The following is a 14,743-nucleotide window of genomic DNA, read 5'->3' as shown; positions in this document are numbered from 1 at the left end:
CTGCTAGTCCTTTTATTCAGTTCACAAACAAATAACGAGAGCTCCTGATTGGTTCATTCCGGCAACTGAAGACAACAGAAATGCTGCAACAGCTCGTCCTCTTTAATACTCTGGTTGTCTGGACAGACGAAACCAACATGGACATTAGCTGCTAACTTAACAGCATCTCAGGAGAAACGTGTGGGGGGGGGGGTTGGTGCTCCACGTAACCAACAGTGGACCAAAGTTCCCCAACAATCATGAAGATTCTGATCTCCTGAAACAGGAAGGACGACTTCACCTCACTAAATAATAAGCTTACTTACTAACAACATGAATTATTTTTTCAATAAATAGAAGTTTTACATTGTTTGTCAAGTTTTATTTGCGTCATAGCAGAGCGGGTTGTTGACTCTGCCCCCCCCCCACCTTTTCTCTTCTGTACACGTCTGCAGGCCAGAGCTTCAGGAGCTGCATGCTGACCTGCAGCCCCCCCTCTGATCATCCCACTGCTGTTTCCACCTGTCTGTGTGGATGTCTGGTAGATGCCTGCTGATATCCAGACCTGCAGCCCCCCCCTCCTCCCCTCTGACCACCTCAGTGTCTGCTGTCTACATCTGTTTATATAGTCATCCTTGAATTGCACCAGTTCACCATTGTGTCCGTCTCTCCTTTCTCTGTTCTTCATTCTCTTTGTCTGTTCTCTCTTTTCCTGCTCTGTCCAGCTGGTCTTGAGCAGGAGCCCCCCCCCTTATGATCCTGGTCCAGGCCCAGGTTTCTTCCCTCCTAAAGGGGAGTTTTTACCTGCCATTGTTTATGTTTATGTAATAATTGCTCGGGGGTCATATTCATGTTCTGGTCTCTGGGAAGATCCTACAGACAACTTCTGTTGTAATAGACGCTATATAAATAAAACTGAATGGAATAGCTGCAGATCTGAGGTTACACCACTAGCTGCCCAACTCTAGATTTAAAATCATCACTTTCCTCTGGTGATTGATAAACAATCGATGTGTTAGCTAATGTTAGCTAAGCTAGATGAAGTCTGTGTTTTTCTACATGATTAAATAAGTTTCAGTAACATTGGAGTTAAAACGCCGTTTTGATTTATTTCAGAAGAGACGTTGACATCCTTGATCTTCTGGACATTAAGTTGTCAGTTTAATCCAAAAAAGACATAAATCCGTTTTATTTGGATTCAGAAAATGGAATAAAACAAACTCGTCTCGACAGTTATACGGCCCCCCCGTTGCTGATTTAATCTGTTTGGCATAAACACCATGAAAGTGATCCAGGTTCAGGATCTTCAGTGTTTTTCTGTGAAGCTGGAAGCTGCAGAAGTCCCAGTTCTGGTCCCTGTGGGACCAGGACTCGACGGCCGGGGGCTCATCTGGGTTTCAGGGCCGCTGCGCCGATCCAAACCCGACTCCGCCGGCTCAACGAGCCAAACAGACGCTGGGGCTGGAAACTCTTCATCGTATCTAGAAGCTTATTTTAAATCCTGAGTGTCTGCTGGGAGCCGAGCGTCGGATGCGACCTGCTGCCTGCCGGGCCTCGCCAGCGACTCCCGAGCGCCGAGCCAACGGCCCGAATACCGGAGACACGTGGCGTCGGCTCCGGGATCCCATTCAGGAGGAAGCTGGAAAGTTCTGCCTGTCGACTATCCTTCATTTACTTCTGGATGCGTCCCGTCCAGCTAAAACAGGAATGTTTAAGCGTCACAAGACCTGAATCAGCTCCCAAAAGCTCTGAAACACACTCGGGTTCAACTAGGGACAACTAATTACTACATTCTGCTTATTGAATTCAATTCAATTTTATCTTTATAGTGTCTATTACAACAGAAGTTGTCTCCAGGATCTTTCCAGAGACCCACAACATGTACATTTTCTCCACATGTTGTACATTTTCTCACATGTTGTACATTTTCACACATGTTGTACATTTTCTCCACATGTTGTACATTTTCTCACATGTTGTACATTTTCTCCACATGTTGTACATTTTCTCCACATGTTGTACATTTTCTCCACATGTTGTACATTTTCTCTTTTCTGTTTTCATGATATATTAGTTCTTTTGTATTGCACTAATCACCACAACAAATTCGTTGTGTGTGTTAAACGACTTGGCAATAAACTTATTTCTGATTCTAATTCTGAACATGACCCCCGAGCAATTATTAAATAAAACAATGGCAGGTAAAAACTCCCTAGTGGGAGAAAAACCTGGGAATTCTCCTTATTGGAGAATTAGCCGCCGCTGCTTCTGGCTGAAACAAGGGAGTCATGCCAAGGAGACAAACAAACGCTCTGAATAATCTAAAACTCCAAAAACAAACACCTTTAAACACCTCTACTGGTCCTAGATCCGGTTCTGGAGCTGCTAGTCTCTCTCTGAATCTCAGGAGCGAGGAAACGTCTCCTCCGACAGGCGTGAAGACGTCTCCGTTGATTGACACCATCCGCGTCTGGACATACCCTTCAATTCTCCCGTTTTGGTTGGGAAATGACTGTATTTTACCCCCGTTTCCCGCCGTCCTCCCGTATTAGTATTTTCCCATAAATTTCCAGTTTTATAATATAATAATTTTTAAACAGCATTCCTGAGCCTCTCCAAACTGAATTCTTAGTTTCTGCCAAAAAAGTGAAGACTTTGGGGCCGCTCGGTGGCGCAGTGGGTTAAGCAGCGGCTCATATACTGAGGCTACAGTCCTCCTGCAGCGGTCGCAGGTTCGAATCCCGGCCTGCGCACCTTTGCTGCGTGTCATCCCCGTTCTCTCTCTCTACCCCTTTCCAGTCTGCATCTCCAATAAAGGGCCACTAGAGCCCAAAAAAATCTTTAAAAAAAAAAAAAAAAAAAAAAAAAAAAGTGAAGACTTTGTGTAAAAAATCAGACTCAGAGAGCCACATGAGTGAAAATGACAAATTAAAAGAAAATGTAAATGTTTCACTTGAAGACAAATCAATGTGTGAAAAAAATGAAAATATGTGCTTTAAAATGTGGTTTAATTCACGTTTGTGTTTTCATTGAGGCTCTATTATAGGAATCACATACATAGGAATGTCCACATCATTTCAGTGTCAACAAAGGTAGAACTATCACATTCTGAGCACATAATTGTAGTTTGAAAGTGGTTGACAGGTAGATATTTTAGATTTCTTGTAAACTTCTTAAAATGTAATACTGGATCTCGGTTGTGCTGGTGGGACAGCAGCGGAAAATGTGCTTTATTTTTAAATCCAAAACTTGACCGGTAAGTTCTGGACGGACACGTCTTTGGTAGAAACGAATCACCTGATTGGTCGGTGATTTTGGACCCTCAGGTTTGACTGAAGGCATAAATCATTAGTTTGATCAAGATTAAAATAAATCTGTAAATCAGTAGATCTGCTGCAATACGATTCTGATTTCATTTGATGATATATCGATTGATCACTTCGACTCACATCGAATCACAGATATTAACTAAAAGATTTCATATTCTAGACGGTTAGAAAGAAGAAAACATCTGTTGCTTTGATGAAATCGACTACAAAAGGCCTGGAGAGCCTTTATTGACGAGGATTTTATTGATGCTACCGGACGGGTCGTCGTAAAACTGAACTGTAATTGAACTAGTTTAACTCCGTCGTCGCCGGGGGAAACTGGTAGGACACCGATCACCGGCTACGACAAGATCTGCTGGTTTTGTTTGGGCCCAGATCTGCTACAAGTCCTTCACCTGCCGGCTCATCCAGACACGTGACACTGGGGGGGGGAGTAGCTGTGGTCACGTGATCCACACCTATAGAGGGTCTGCATTGACGTCACTTCCCCACTGGACCAGCCCCCTTACTCACACTGAGGGGCAAAACATCAGCAAAAACAGCTGCAACTAGTGGAGAAGACGGGATAACAGCCGATTATCGGCTTAAATTTAAGGCAGTTGGACTTGACAGTGACCCGTACAGTTACCCCAAGAACCAGTGGTCCATGGACATTAATATTTGGTACAGTTACCAAGAACCAGTGGTCCATGGACATTAATATTTGGTACAGTTACCAAGAACCAGTGGTCCATGGACATAAATATTTGGCCACGAATCCAGTTTCCTGATATTTATATGTACTTAATTTCTACGCCGGGGAAATACACGAACCAAAGCTTGAAGATACAAAAGTCTTGACGCTTGGTCCGACTTCAAGGCAGGATTTGTTGTAGAAATTAAAGTGATGAGGACACCGAACTTTATGATTTGACCGTTTAACGTTAGCTACCCAAAAATCCAACATTACCTGATACAAAATGGGAACCACAAATCCACGTTTCGGTGTCTGGAATCCAGTTGTTTCTGTGAATTGCAGCGATCCATTTGTCTCTCTTAAGCTTATTTTTCTGCAGTCTGTAAAACGATAACTCTGATTTCTTGCTAAATCTATGAGTACAGTCGATCACACAACAGCTCTTTCCCATTTTAGATGTTTTCCAGTTGCTGAAACTGAAAGTTTACGCTGCCACTCAGTCTTTCTGACACTCAGTCTTTCCGACATTCAGTGGGCGAAACCCTCTGTGAAGCCGCATCTGTGACATCATGCCGATTCCCTGTATAGGAAGTGTGAATCAAAGCTCCTCTCTAGTTTCAGGTGATGAGTGATGGAAGTTTACCGTCTTTCCAGAGTTCAGCCACGAACTTGTCGGTGGACTGATGCAGCAGCGTGGCCACGTTGTCGTTCAGGGGGTCCATGTTCTTCATCAGCCACTCGTCGGCCTTGTAGTCCACCTGGAGGAACCGGAGCACAAGATCAGAACCAGAGCACGTGTTTGATCCTCGTCAGATCAGGAGAGCTCAGCTGATTCAGCTCCTTCACGTGAGATAAAAACCACCAACTATCAAAGATCAGGGTGTCTACAGGTTTGACCAAGTTAAATTTAAGACTTTTTATTACCATTTTCAAACAAAATTTAAAAAAAAGCGTCACACAATCTGAACCCAATGTTCAGAGCCATTTGTTGCTAAATTGACATTTACCCATATTTGATAGCCTTGTCTCGAGACTACGGTGACTACAGTCGAGGTTGCCAGATCTGGCTGACAGGTTCCAGCCCAAACACAATGTAAAACCCCCCAGAAGTAAGGAAAAACCAGCCCCAATCATACATTCTCTACGTTAAAACCCTAAATTATTAAATACATTTCAAGTCATAAGCAAATGAAGCCAAAAAGAGTTCAGGCTCCAAACAAAGACTCAATTAAATTGAGTACATTAAAGCAAATAAAATGTCAGTGAGTTTATTGTGTAACTTTCTACTTTTCTCTGCCATAATGGAAACTTTTTTGTTAATAGTTTCTCCTAAATATTTAGTAAAAACCAGGAAAAGCAGCACAGATTTTATCAACCCCCCCAGTCCTATATTTTTCAGCCCAATTGGGCTGAAATCTGCTCAACCTGGCAACCCTGACTGAGGCGTTTTCAAGCAAGCGCGTGTCTAACAACTGGTAAACAGATTTATTTATCCTCAAAACGATTTAATAAACTTTCCCTTTCAAAGTGTAAGAAAACTTTCTAATGATGACCGGATAAATTCCTTCTAAAATTAAGATTAGAAAATTAAAACCCTTGAATTGAGATTTAAGACAAATAAAGGCATTTAAGGCCTTATTTTAGGAAAATGGGATTTAAGACTTTTTAAGGACCCGCGGCCGCCCTGCAAAGCATCCCGTTCACGCTCAGAGAGCGTGGAAGGAATGTTGGCGCCCTCAGATCCTGGTGAGGATGAGGAGATTGCAGCGAGTGTTCGGTCTCAAACATCCGTCGTTGTGACGTTAATCTTCCCGTGTCGCCTCCTGCCTGCCAGGAAAGTGGCAGCAGCTTTTATCCAGTTTTAACCACAGCGACAGCGTCCAGACGTCAGAGGAAGATTAAAACATCTGTAATTCCTCCTCCGAGGGACCGGGGCGGAGAAATGCCACAGATGCCAAGTGTTTCAGCTCATTTAGAAGAGAGTTTCCGGTTAAAGTTGAGCAATTTTATAAAATTACTAAACAGGGTGTCTTACAGGTTTAACCAAGGTAAATTTAAGAATTTTTAACACCATTTTCAAACAAAATGTAAGACCAAAAAGACGAGTCACTAAGAAATCCAGCGCTGAGGTCGAGGTTGCCAGATTTGGCTGACAGGTTCCAGCTCAAACGTGATGTAAAACCCGCCAAAATAATGAAAAAACAGCCAAAATCATACATTCTATATGTTAAAACCGTCAATTATTAAATGCCTAATACATTTCAAGCTTCACAACACCACTAAATAGCCTGAAAAAAGTTCAGGCTCCAAACAAAGACTACAATTAAACTGAGTAGATTAAAGCAAATATAATATCAGAGTTTATTGTGTAAGTTTCTACTTTTCTCTGCCATAATGGCAACTTTTTTGTTAATAATTTCTCCTAAATACTTAGTAAAAACCAGGAAAAGAAGCCCTAATCTATATGTTTCAGCCCAATTTGGCTGAAATTTGCCCAATCTGGCAACACAGCAGGAGATTCTCCTCAAAACAATGAAATTAACTAAATAAACGATGAAATAAACTAATTAATGATGACTGGATACATTACTTTTAAAATGAAGACATTGGATTGAGATTTAAGACATTTTAGCAAAAATTGAATGTTAGACTTTTTAAGGACCCGCAGCCAGCTTTTATTTTGAAATATCTCTGCTGTAGATGCATCACATGTATTTTTTAGGTTTGCATGAAAGGATTGTTAATTCTGTACAATCTAAGGTTTAAACTCCACTTTCTCTCTTTATATAAAAAATTTGAGATCTTAGATTTCCTTGATTTTGATCATGGCGTGTCCTTTTGCCCAAAGATTCAAAAATAAATTAAGAAAAGCAGTACTTAGCAAAAAAGTCAGTTTTGTTCTGAAAGTCTTGGTTTATTCTGAAATTCTGAGTGTGTAAAATTGAATATTTTTTGTTGTTTGGTTCTGGCTGGTTTCAACAATTTAAAGGTTGAATTCCATTAAATCTCAGACCATTTTTGTTTAGATTTAGTTATGTTTTAATTGTAAAGAAGGTGCAATGTTGGACATCAGGAAGAATAGTCTTCACTGCAGTGAGGACTAATGGAGATCCGTAATAAATATATAAATAAATAAATAAAGAGCCGGTAAAAGCTCCAACAGACCCCCATGACGCTGCACTGGAGTTAGCAGGTAAAGGTGCTCAGATACAGGTTTTTAAAAGACAACACAGGACAGTCGGCGGGAATGGAGGTGAGGTGGACTGACCCGGCCGGCGTAGTGGATGATGCAGAAGTCGGCCTTGTCCTTGAGCTGCCGGGGCCTCTGGAACTTGGAGTGTGTTCCCTGCTCCTGGATCAGCTTGTCCACGAAGGTCCGGTCCGTGGCCTTGGGGAACCAGCACTCCTCGTCCAGCAGGGCCAGGATGCCCGGTGGCCCGGCCTGCGGGGATCAGAGCCATCGTGTCAGCGGTCTGGAGCAGAACCCGGTCCTGGGACCCGGGAAGGAGCAGCGGCACCTACCGGCCTCTCGATGAGGTCGATGCAGGGCTGCAGGTCCAGGCCGAAGTCGATGAAGCTCCACTCGATGCCCTCCCGCTGGTACTCCTCCTGCTCCAGGATGAACATGGTGTGGTTGAAGAGCTGCTGCAGCTTCTCGTTGGTGTAGTTGATGCACAGCTGCTCAAACGAGTTCAGCTGCAACCAGGAACATGAAAACAACCTATAGTTAAACTCCAGAAGAGAGTTAGAAGAATATTAAATATAATTAATTAAATAATAATTTTTATTTATTTATTTATTATTATTTCTCAGGACAATGCACATTGATGAACATATATAGATATGTAAATGTGCCAGATTGTAGCACAAGGCTAGTTTCCATCTGTAGTCCAATATAGGCAGGTAAGGTGTTAAAAGCAGAACAGGTAAAGATGCAATAAGAAAAATAAAACAGAAACAAAGACAAGTACAATTAGTAAAGACAAGTACAATTAGTAAAATGAGAATGATAAAAAAAAGTTAGTAGGTAGGAGGAGGAGGCCCAAACACACATTAGGTGTGTGGACACATTTGTTGACCTCTGAGCCACATTTTTATCTGGTTTTTAAAACTTGTTAAAGAGGGGCATTCCCTTATGTGTACAGGTATAGAATTCCATAACGCACTACCCTTTATGGATAGTGCGTTATGGCTAAAAAAGGTGGTGCCAGGCCATGTAGGGTTTTATACATTAGACAACTGTATGCAAATTTGCAGAAGTTGTCGAAGCTTAATAGATTGTATTTGTCCAAGATGTTGCAATGATGGTATGAGATAGGTTTTTTATCTAGGATTTTGAGTGCTTTTTTATATAAAACCTCCACTGGCTTGAGTGTGGTAGGCCCCACCATGGCCTACCAAATAAAGTTTCTTATCGCGATACTACTAATACTACTAATAAACTACTAATAAGAAAAAGAGTCAGGCACATTAAAATTCATAGATATTGTTTATTTAAAAACATTAGAAATTATACTTTATTTGGGAACGACTGATTCCCTGATAGGACGGTCAGATGAATATCTATTTGGCATTTTGATAACTGCCGCTAAAAAAGCGCTCACGAGACACTGGTTGCTCCCTGAGGCCACAACACAGGAGTGGATAAACTTAGTTAATGATAGATATATGATGGAAAAGAGTACATTTTGCATCCGTCTCCAGAAAGATTTGTTTGTAAAATTGTGGGCGAAATGGGTTGTATATGTGAAGCCTTTGCGCCCAGAATTTGTGGGGGTATTGAATAGATAAAACTTGTTTTGTTTTCTCCTCCTCCCTCACATTCTTGAATGATCTGAAGACAGACACTAATACTATCGTATCATTACCCTTATTATTATCTCATTCTCCACCCAACTGAGAATCATGTTATTTTTCTTCAGTATGGAGGTTTTATGTTTATAGTCTGTCTCTCCCAGAGTTCTTTGCAGTTTTTGTTTTTTCTTTCTATTTTCCTTTTCTTATCTCTTAATATGTTTATTTAAAATGAAAAAACTGGATGGCGGATAAGAATTTTACTTTGTGAGATGTACTGCCATATCTAAATGAAGAATTAAAAAAAAAACATTAGAAATATTATTTTGAGTTAAGAATAAAAGCCTTCCTACTTGTATTCAACATTTCTTTAGATTGAAAGAAACATTATAATTTAAGAAAGCGATGGGTCTTTGAAACATGTTAAATTATGGAATGGACTTTGTGATGAACTGAAATTATGTAGATCTCTGTAGAATTTTAAGAAAATATTGAAAGACAAAATAATTAAGGATTACAATGCAAAATGATTTGAATATAATTTAATTATGCAGAGTGATTTAGAGTAAATTTTCTTTTCTTTCTTTACTTTTGAATTACTGATAAACTGGGTTATCTTTTGGAAGGTACAGGATCGGCCAAAATAAGCTTCGGCTTCAGCCTCCTCCTTTTTCTACGGAAGAGTATTAGGGCCAGGCAAGAGAAAAATAAAAATAATATTTTAGAGGAGGAAGATTTTTTTTTTTCCATTATGCACTTTGAGAAAAAAGTCAAAATGTCGAGAATAATATTGAAGTACAATTTCGAGAAAAAAGTCGAAATGTATTTCAACTTTATTCTCGAAATTTTGACTTTATTCACGAAATTTCGACTTTATTCTCAAAATTGTATTTCAACATTAATCTCAACATTTCGACGTTTTTCTCGAAGTGCACAATAAAAAAAAATCTTCCCCTCTCAAATATTTTTTCTCCTGCATGGCCCTAATGCTCTTCCGTACTTTCGGTTACACAGAGTTTGTGTGTTATTGTTTATTTTGTGAAACTGATTAGTGTAAATGTGTATGATAATGTTTTGTCAGTTACATGAACACAAGTTAAGTTGCATATAATGTAACCGAAATAAACTATTCATTCATTCATTCATTCATTCATTCATTCATTCATTCAACCTGGCAACCATCACGGCCATCAGAACAGTTTAACCTTTGTCTGTTGTTAGGGTCGCCACCGACCCGTTCTTAGGTTTTAAATTCATAAAACTACCACAAAAATGCGTTTATTGCATCAAGGCTTTTTGACTTTGTCAGGAACCTTTATTTCAACAAAATAATATCCAACATTTTTTTTCACTAAATTATCAAATGCTCTGGTTGAAATTGTTACCTTTTACTTTTTTTCCATTTCCTTGAAGTAAATGGGTCGAAATTTACCCATAACACATAACCCATAACATAGATGTTACTATAGTTAATAATATTAAAATGAAAAAATAACTGAAACAAATGTATTTAAGATATGTGTTCTAATACCTCTCCGTAATAGCCAGGTAACACAACAACCTTTTATTTATTCATATGATTCTCTTGAGGCTCATTTTACCAGTTTTTAAAATTGAAATTAAGGGCTATACTGACAAAAAAAGGCCCAGAGTCCCATACCAAAAATATTAAAACCAATATTTTCATGGATAAGGAAGCCTAACAATGTAACCAAGAGATGAGAAACAAATTGGATGATGGATAATTGCTTTTAGTGTATTTTAGAAATAATTTAAAACACGGGTCAAAACCGACCCGTTAACATCGGAGATGGTAACAGAAAGCTAACACCAGACAAAGGTTAAACCCGGACCTGGAAGATCTCGAAGCCGGCGATGTCCAGGATGCCGATGAAGGAGGCGCCCTGCCGCTTGGTTCTGTCCAGAGCTCGGTTGATGCGGTGGACCAGCCAGCGGAACAGACGCTCGTACGTCGCCTTGCCCAGCGCCTCCACCGCAAAGTCCGTCTGCAGCGAACACAGGAGGGACGAAGACAAGGGAAAGAGCAGCGTTAGGATGTCAGCAACGTTTTTATCTCAGTAAGTTTCTCTTCCATGATGCAGCTCTGAGCTGGTTTCTGATGATCACGGCAACACGCTGCAAGGACTAGACTTGTAGTTCTAAAACCGGTCTTGGTCTCTAGACCACTTCTTTGTGGTCTTGGTCTTGTCTCAGGTTTCTCGGTCTGTCCAGGTCTCAGACTCGGATCATTGAGAGTCCGTTGCACACCAAGGTGACAGAATCTGGTATCAGCAGTTCTTACTCTGGTTAATGTTCAGTTTTGTAAACTATTTGTATTTTGCATCTGATTAAATGTTTTGGTGCATCTGCATGTGTCTGTATTTGATTACAGTTTTGTGTTTATACCGGCCTTGTTTGAATAAATATATGAATAATATTTGCATACCGTTGTGATTGATTAAGCATCAGGTCAATTTCAGTGATGCTGATATACGGTGTAATCTGATTACTATAATGGTAAATAATGTAATTTCAATCTATAATATTTAAAATTCAGGTTTCATGTCCAAATTCAGTCCAATTTAAATCAGTAACATTTACTCTTCCTTCCTTTTCTGAGGTGGAGGGGGGTGTTGGAGCTGGTTATTCTGCTAGAGGACTTTGGGACTAGTTAGTCGTCGTGTCAATCCTTAAAAACACTGGAGTCAATCCTCCAATAGTGTAGAAATAACGGTAGTGCAGTCGCCACACATATCTGATCTCAGCTGATGGAAACATTTATAGTTGGTTCAACATCATCATCCACTTCTCTGTGTTATTGAGCTGCAGTTGAAAACAAGCTCATATGGAAACTAGCTGAACCAGGATGATGGAATACAATCACACAGGATCAGGACATTACTAGGTTTGTTTCTGGTCTCTGTCTGGAGCTGAAGTAGTCTTGGTCCCCCCTTTCCCCCCCCCGTCTCACTGACCTGCTCCTTGGTCTGGGCCTTCTGGACGTAGTCTCGCCCCACCTTGATCCGGGGCGTCAGGATGGCTCTGGTGAACTCCATCACGTTCATCCCCAGCAGGTGACACAGCTTCTGCGCCGCTGAGGAGGTGAAGAAGAAGAATATCTGCTGGTTTAATGACGGACTTGAGCAGGTGTCTGACTCCGCCATGGATGTATTATAAAACTGGATGGGACGTCAAAAATGGCCGCCCATTCATTTCAATGCATTCTGCTCACTCAGCGCATAAGCCGAAAAAATCTCTGACTTCCGGGTTTACTTCCGCATACACGGGCCCATAGAGCATGCGCAGTTGAGTCACCTCCCATGATGCTCTGGGGCCTCCCATCATGCCCCGGGGCAATGACGCGAGTATTAATATAATATGTATTGATATAATATATTAATTAATGTATATTATTACATGTATAGTATTACATATATTATTAATGTATTAATATAATATAATTACATAATATATATATAAACATCCGTGGAATGCACGGACACGGCTGTGACGTCAGCCGTGACGTCACGCCCAGAAAGAGACTTTTCTTTGACTTTTCTGGCCGTTATAAAACATTTTTGACGGATATAAAGTCCATGACTTAAAAATATAGAATACAAAGATTAGTAATTGCCGGGGATTACAGCTGGAGGTTCCTGTGAACAGTTTTAGAGGCTTCTCTTTTACTATTGCGGTCTATGGGAAAAAAGCTTTCTGGGCCGCAAGGGATTTTTGGTTGCAGTACCGCGGCTGGCCACTGGGGAAAATCGGCGCGCCTTCTGAGTGGGAGACCCGGGGGCTGGACTCCGCCCCCTGTCTGACTCCGCCCCCTGAAACCAGCCGTGAAGAACCAAGCTGCAAGAACCTGGTTACCAGGAACCGTTACTATGGAAACAACCTGGTTACCAGGAACCGTTACTATGGAAACAACCTGGTTACCAGGAACAGTTACTATGGAAACAACCTGGTTACCAGGAACCGTTACTATGGAAACAACCTGGTTACCAGGAACCGTTACTATGGAAACAACCTGGTTACCAGGAACCGTTACTATGGAAACAACCTGGTTACCAGGAACCGTTACTATGGAAACAACCTGGTTACCAGGAACCGTTACTATGGAAACAACCTGGTTACCAGGAACCGTTACTATGGAAACAACCTGGTTACCAGGAACAGTTACTATGGAAACAACCTGGTTACCAGGAACCGTTACTATGGAAACAGCCTGGTTACCAGGAACAGTTACTATGGAAACAACCTGGTTACCAGGAACAGTTACTATGGAAACAACCTGGTTACCAGGAACCGTTACTATGGAAACAACCTGGTTACCAGGAACAGTTACTATGGAAACAACCTGGTTACCAGGAACCGTTACTATGGAAACAACTTCCAATCTAGGTTCAGGAGGCCGACACCACCTCCACCTTTAAAACCAAACTTAGAACCTTTCTGTTTAGTAAACATCTAGTTAGTGTTCAGTAAACCTCTAGTTAGTGTTTAGTAAACTTCTAGTTAGTGTTTAGTAAAGTCTCTAGTTAGTGTTTAGTAAATCTCTAATTAGTGTTTAGTAAACCTCTAGTTAGTGTTTAGTAAACCTCTAGTTAGTGTTTAGTAAACCTCTAGTTAGTGTTTAGTAAACCTCTAGTTAATGTTTAGTAAACCTCTAGTTAGTGTTTAGTAAACATCTAGTTAGTGTTTAGTAAACCTCTAGTTAGTGTTTAGTAAACCTCTAGTTAGTGTTTAGTAAACCTCTAGTTAGTGTTAGTAAAACTATAGTTAGTGTTTAGTAAAACTATAGTTAGTGTTTAGTAAACTTCTAGTTAGTGTTTAGTAAACCTCTAGTTAGTGTTAGTAAAACTATAGTTAGTGTTTAGTAAACCTATAGTTAGTGTTTAGTAAACCTCTAGTTAGTGTTTAGTAAACCTCTAGTTAGTGTTTAGTAAACCTATAGTTAGTGTTTAGTAAACCTCTAGTTAGTGTTTAGTAAACCTCTAGTTAGTGTTTAGTAAAGTCTCTAGTTAGTGTTTAGTAAACCTTTAGTTAGTGTTTAGTAAAACTATAGTTAGTGTTAGTAAACCTCTAGTTAATGTTTAGTAAACCTTTAGTTAGTGTTTAGTAAAACTATAGTTAGTGTTAGTAAACCTCTAGTTAATGTTTAGTAAACCTTTAGTTAGTGTTTAGTAAACCTCTAGTTAGTGTTAGTAAACCTCTAGTTAGTGTTTAGTAAAGTCTCTAGTTAATGTTTAGTAAAGTCTCTAGTTAGTGTTTAGTAAACCCCTAGTTAGTGTTTAGTAAACCTCTAGTTAGTGTTTAGTAAACCTCTAGTTAGTGTTTAGTAAACCTCTAGTTAGTGTTTAGTAAAGTCTCTAGTTAGTGTTTAGTAAAACTCTAGTTAGTGTATAGTAAAACTCTAGTTAGTGTTTAGTAAAGTCTCTAGTTAGTGTTTAGTAAACCTTTAGTTAGTGTTTAGTAAAACTATAGTTAGTGTTAGTAAACCTCTAGTTAATGTTTAGTAAACCTTTAGTTAGTGTTTAGTAAAACTATAGTTAGTGTTAGTAAACCTCTAGTTAATGTTTAGTAAACCTTTAGTTAGTGTTTAGTAAACCTCTAGTTAGTGTTAGTAAACCTCTAGTTAGTGTTTAGTAAAGTCTCTAGTTAATGTTTAGTAAAGTCTCTAGTTAGTGTTTAGTAAACCCCTAGTTAGTGTTTAGTAAACCTCTAGTTAGTGTTTAGTAAACCCCTAGTTAGTGTTTAGTAAACCCCTAGTTAGTGTTTAGTAAACCCCTAGTTAGTGTTTAGTAAACCCCTAGTTAGTGTTTAGTAAACCCCTAGTTAGTGTTTAGTAAACCTCTAGTTAGTGTTTAGTAAACATCTAGTTAGTGTTAGTAAACCTCTAGTTAGTGTTTAGTAAACCTCTAGTTAGTGTTTAGTAAACCTTTAGTTAGTGTTTAGTAAAACT

The 14,743-nt window shown here is 39.8% G+C and overlaps 1 protein-coding gene across 1 annotated transcript in view; it reads right to left on the bottom strand.

Moving 5' to 3' along the window:
- The window catches only part of LOC133449389 (myosin-10-like), a 113,046-nt gene that overhangs the window by 40,696 nt on the left and 57,607 nt on the right, over positions 1-14,743 (bottom strand). The window contains exons 13-17 of the mRNA XM_061728566.1: positions 11,754-11,872; positions 10,632-10,784; positions 7,507-7,680; positions 7,253-7,426; positions 4,628-4,742 (exon numbers count right to left, since the gene is read on the bottom strand). Coding sequence (XP_061584550.1) covers positions 4,628-4,742; positions 7,253-7,426; positions 7,507-7,680; positions 10,632-10,784; positions 11,754-11,872 — 735 coding nt within the window. The remainder of the gene's footprint in view (positions 1-4,627; positions 4,743-7,252; positions 7,427-7,506; positions 7,681-10,631; positions 10,785-11,753; positions 11,873-14,743) is intronic.

The sequence above is a fragment of the Cololabis saira genome, chromosome 1, assembly GCF_033807715.1.
Source record: "Cololabis saira isolate AMF1-May2022 chromosome 1, fColSai1.1, whole genome shotgun sequence".
NCBI classification, from domain to species: Eukaryota; Metazoa; Chordata; class Actinopteri; order Beloniformes; family Belonidae; genus Cololabis; species Cololabis saira.
This window is presented reverse-complemented; position numbering and strand designations above follow the sequence as displayed.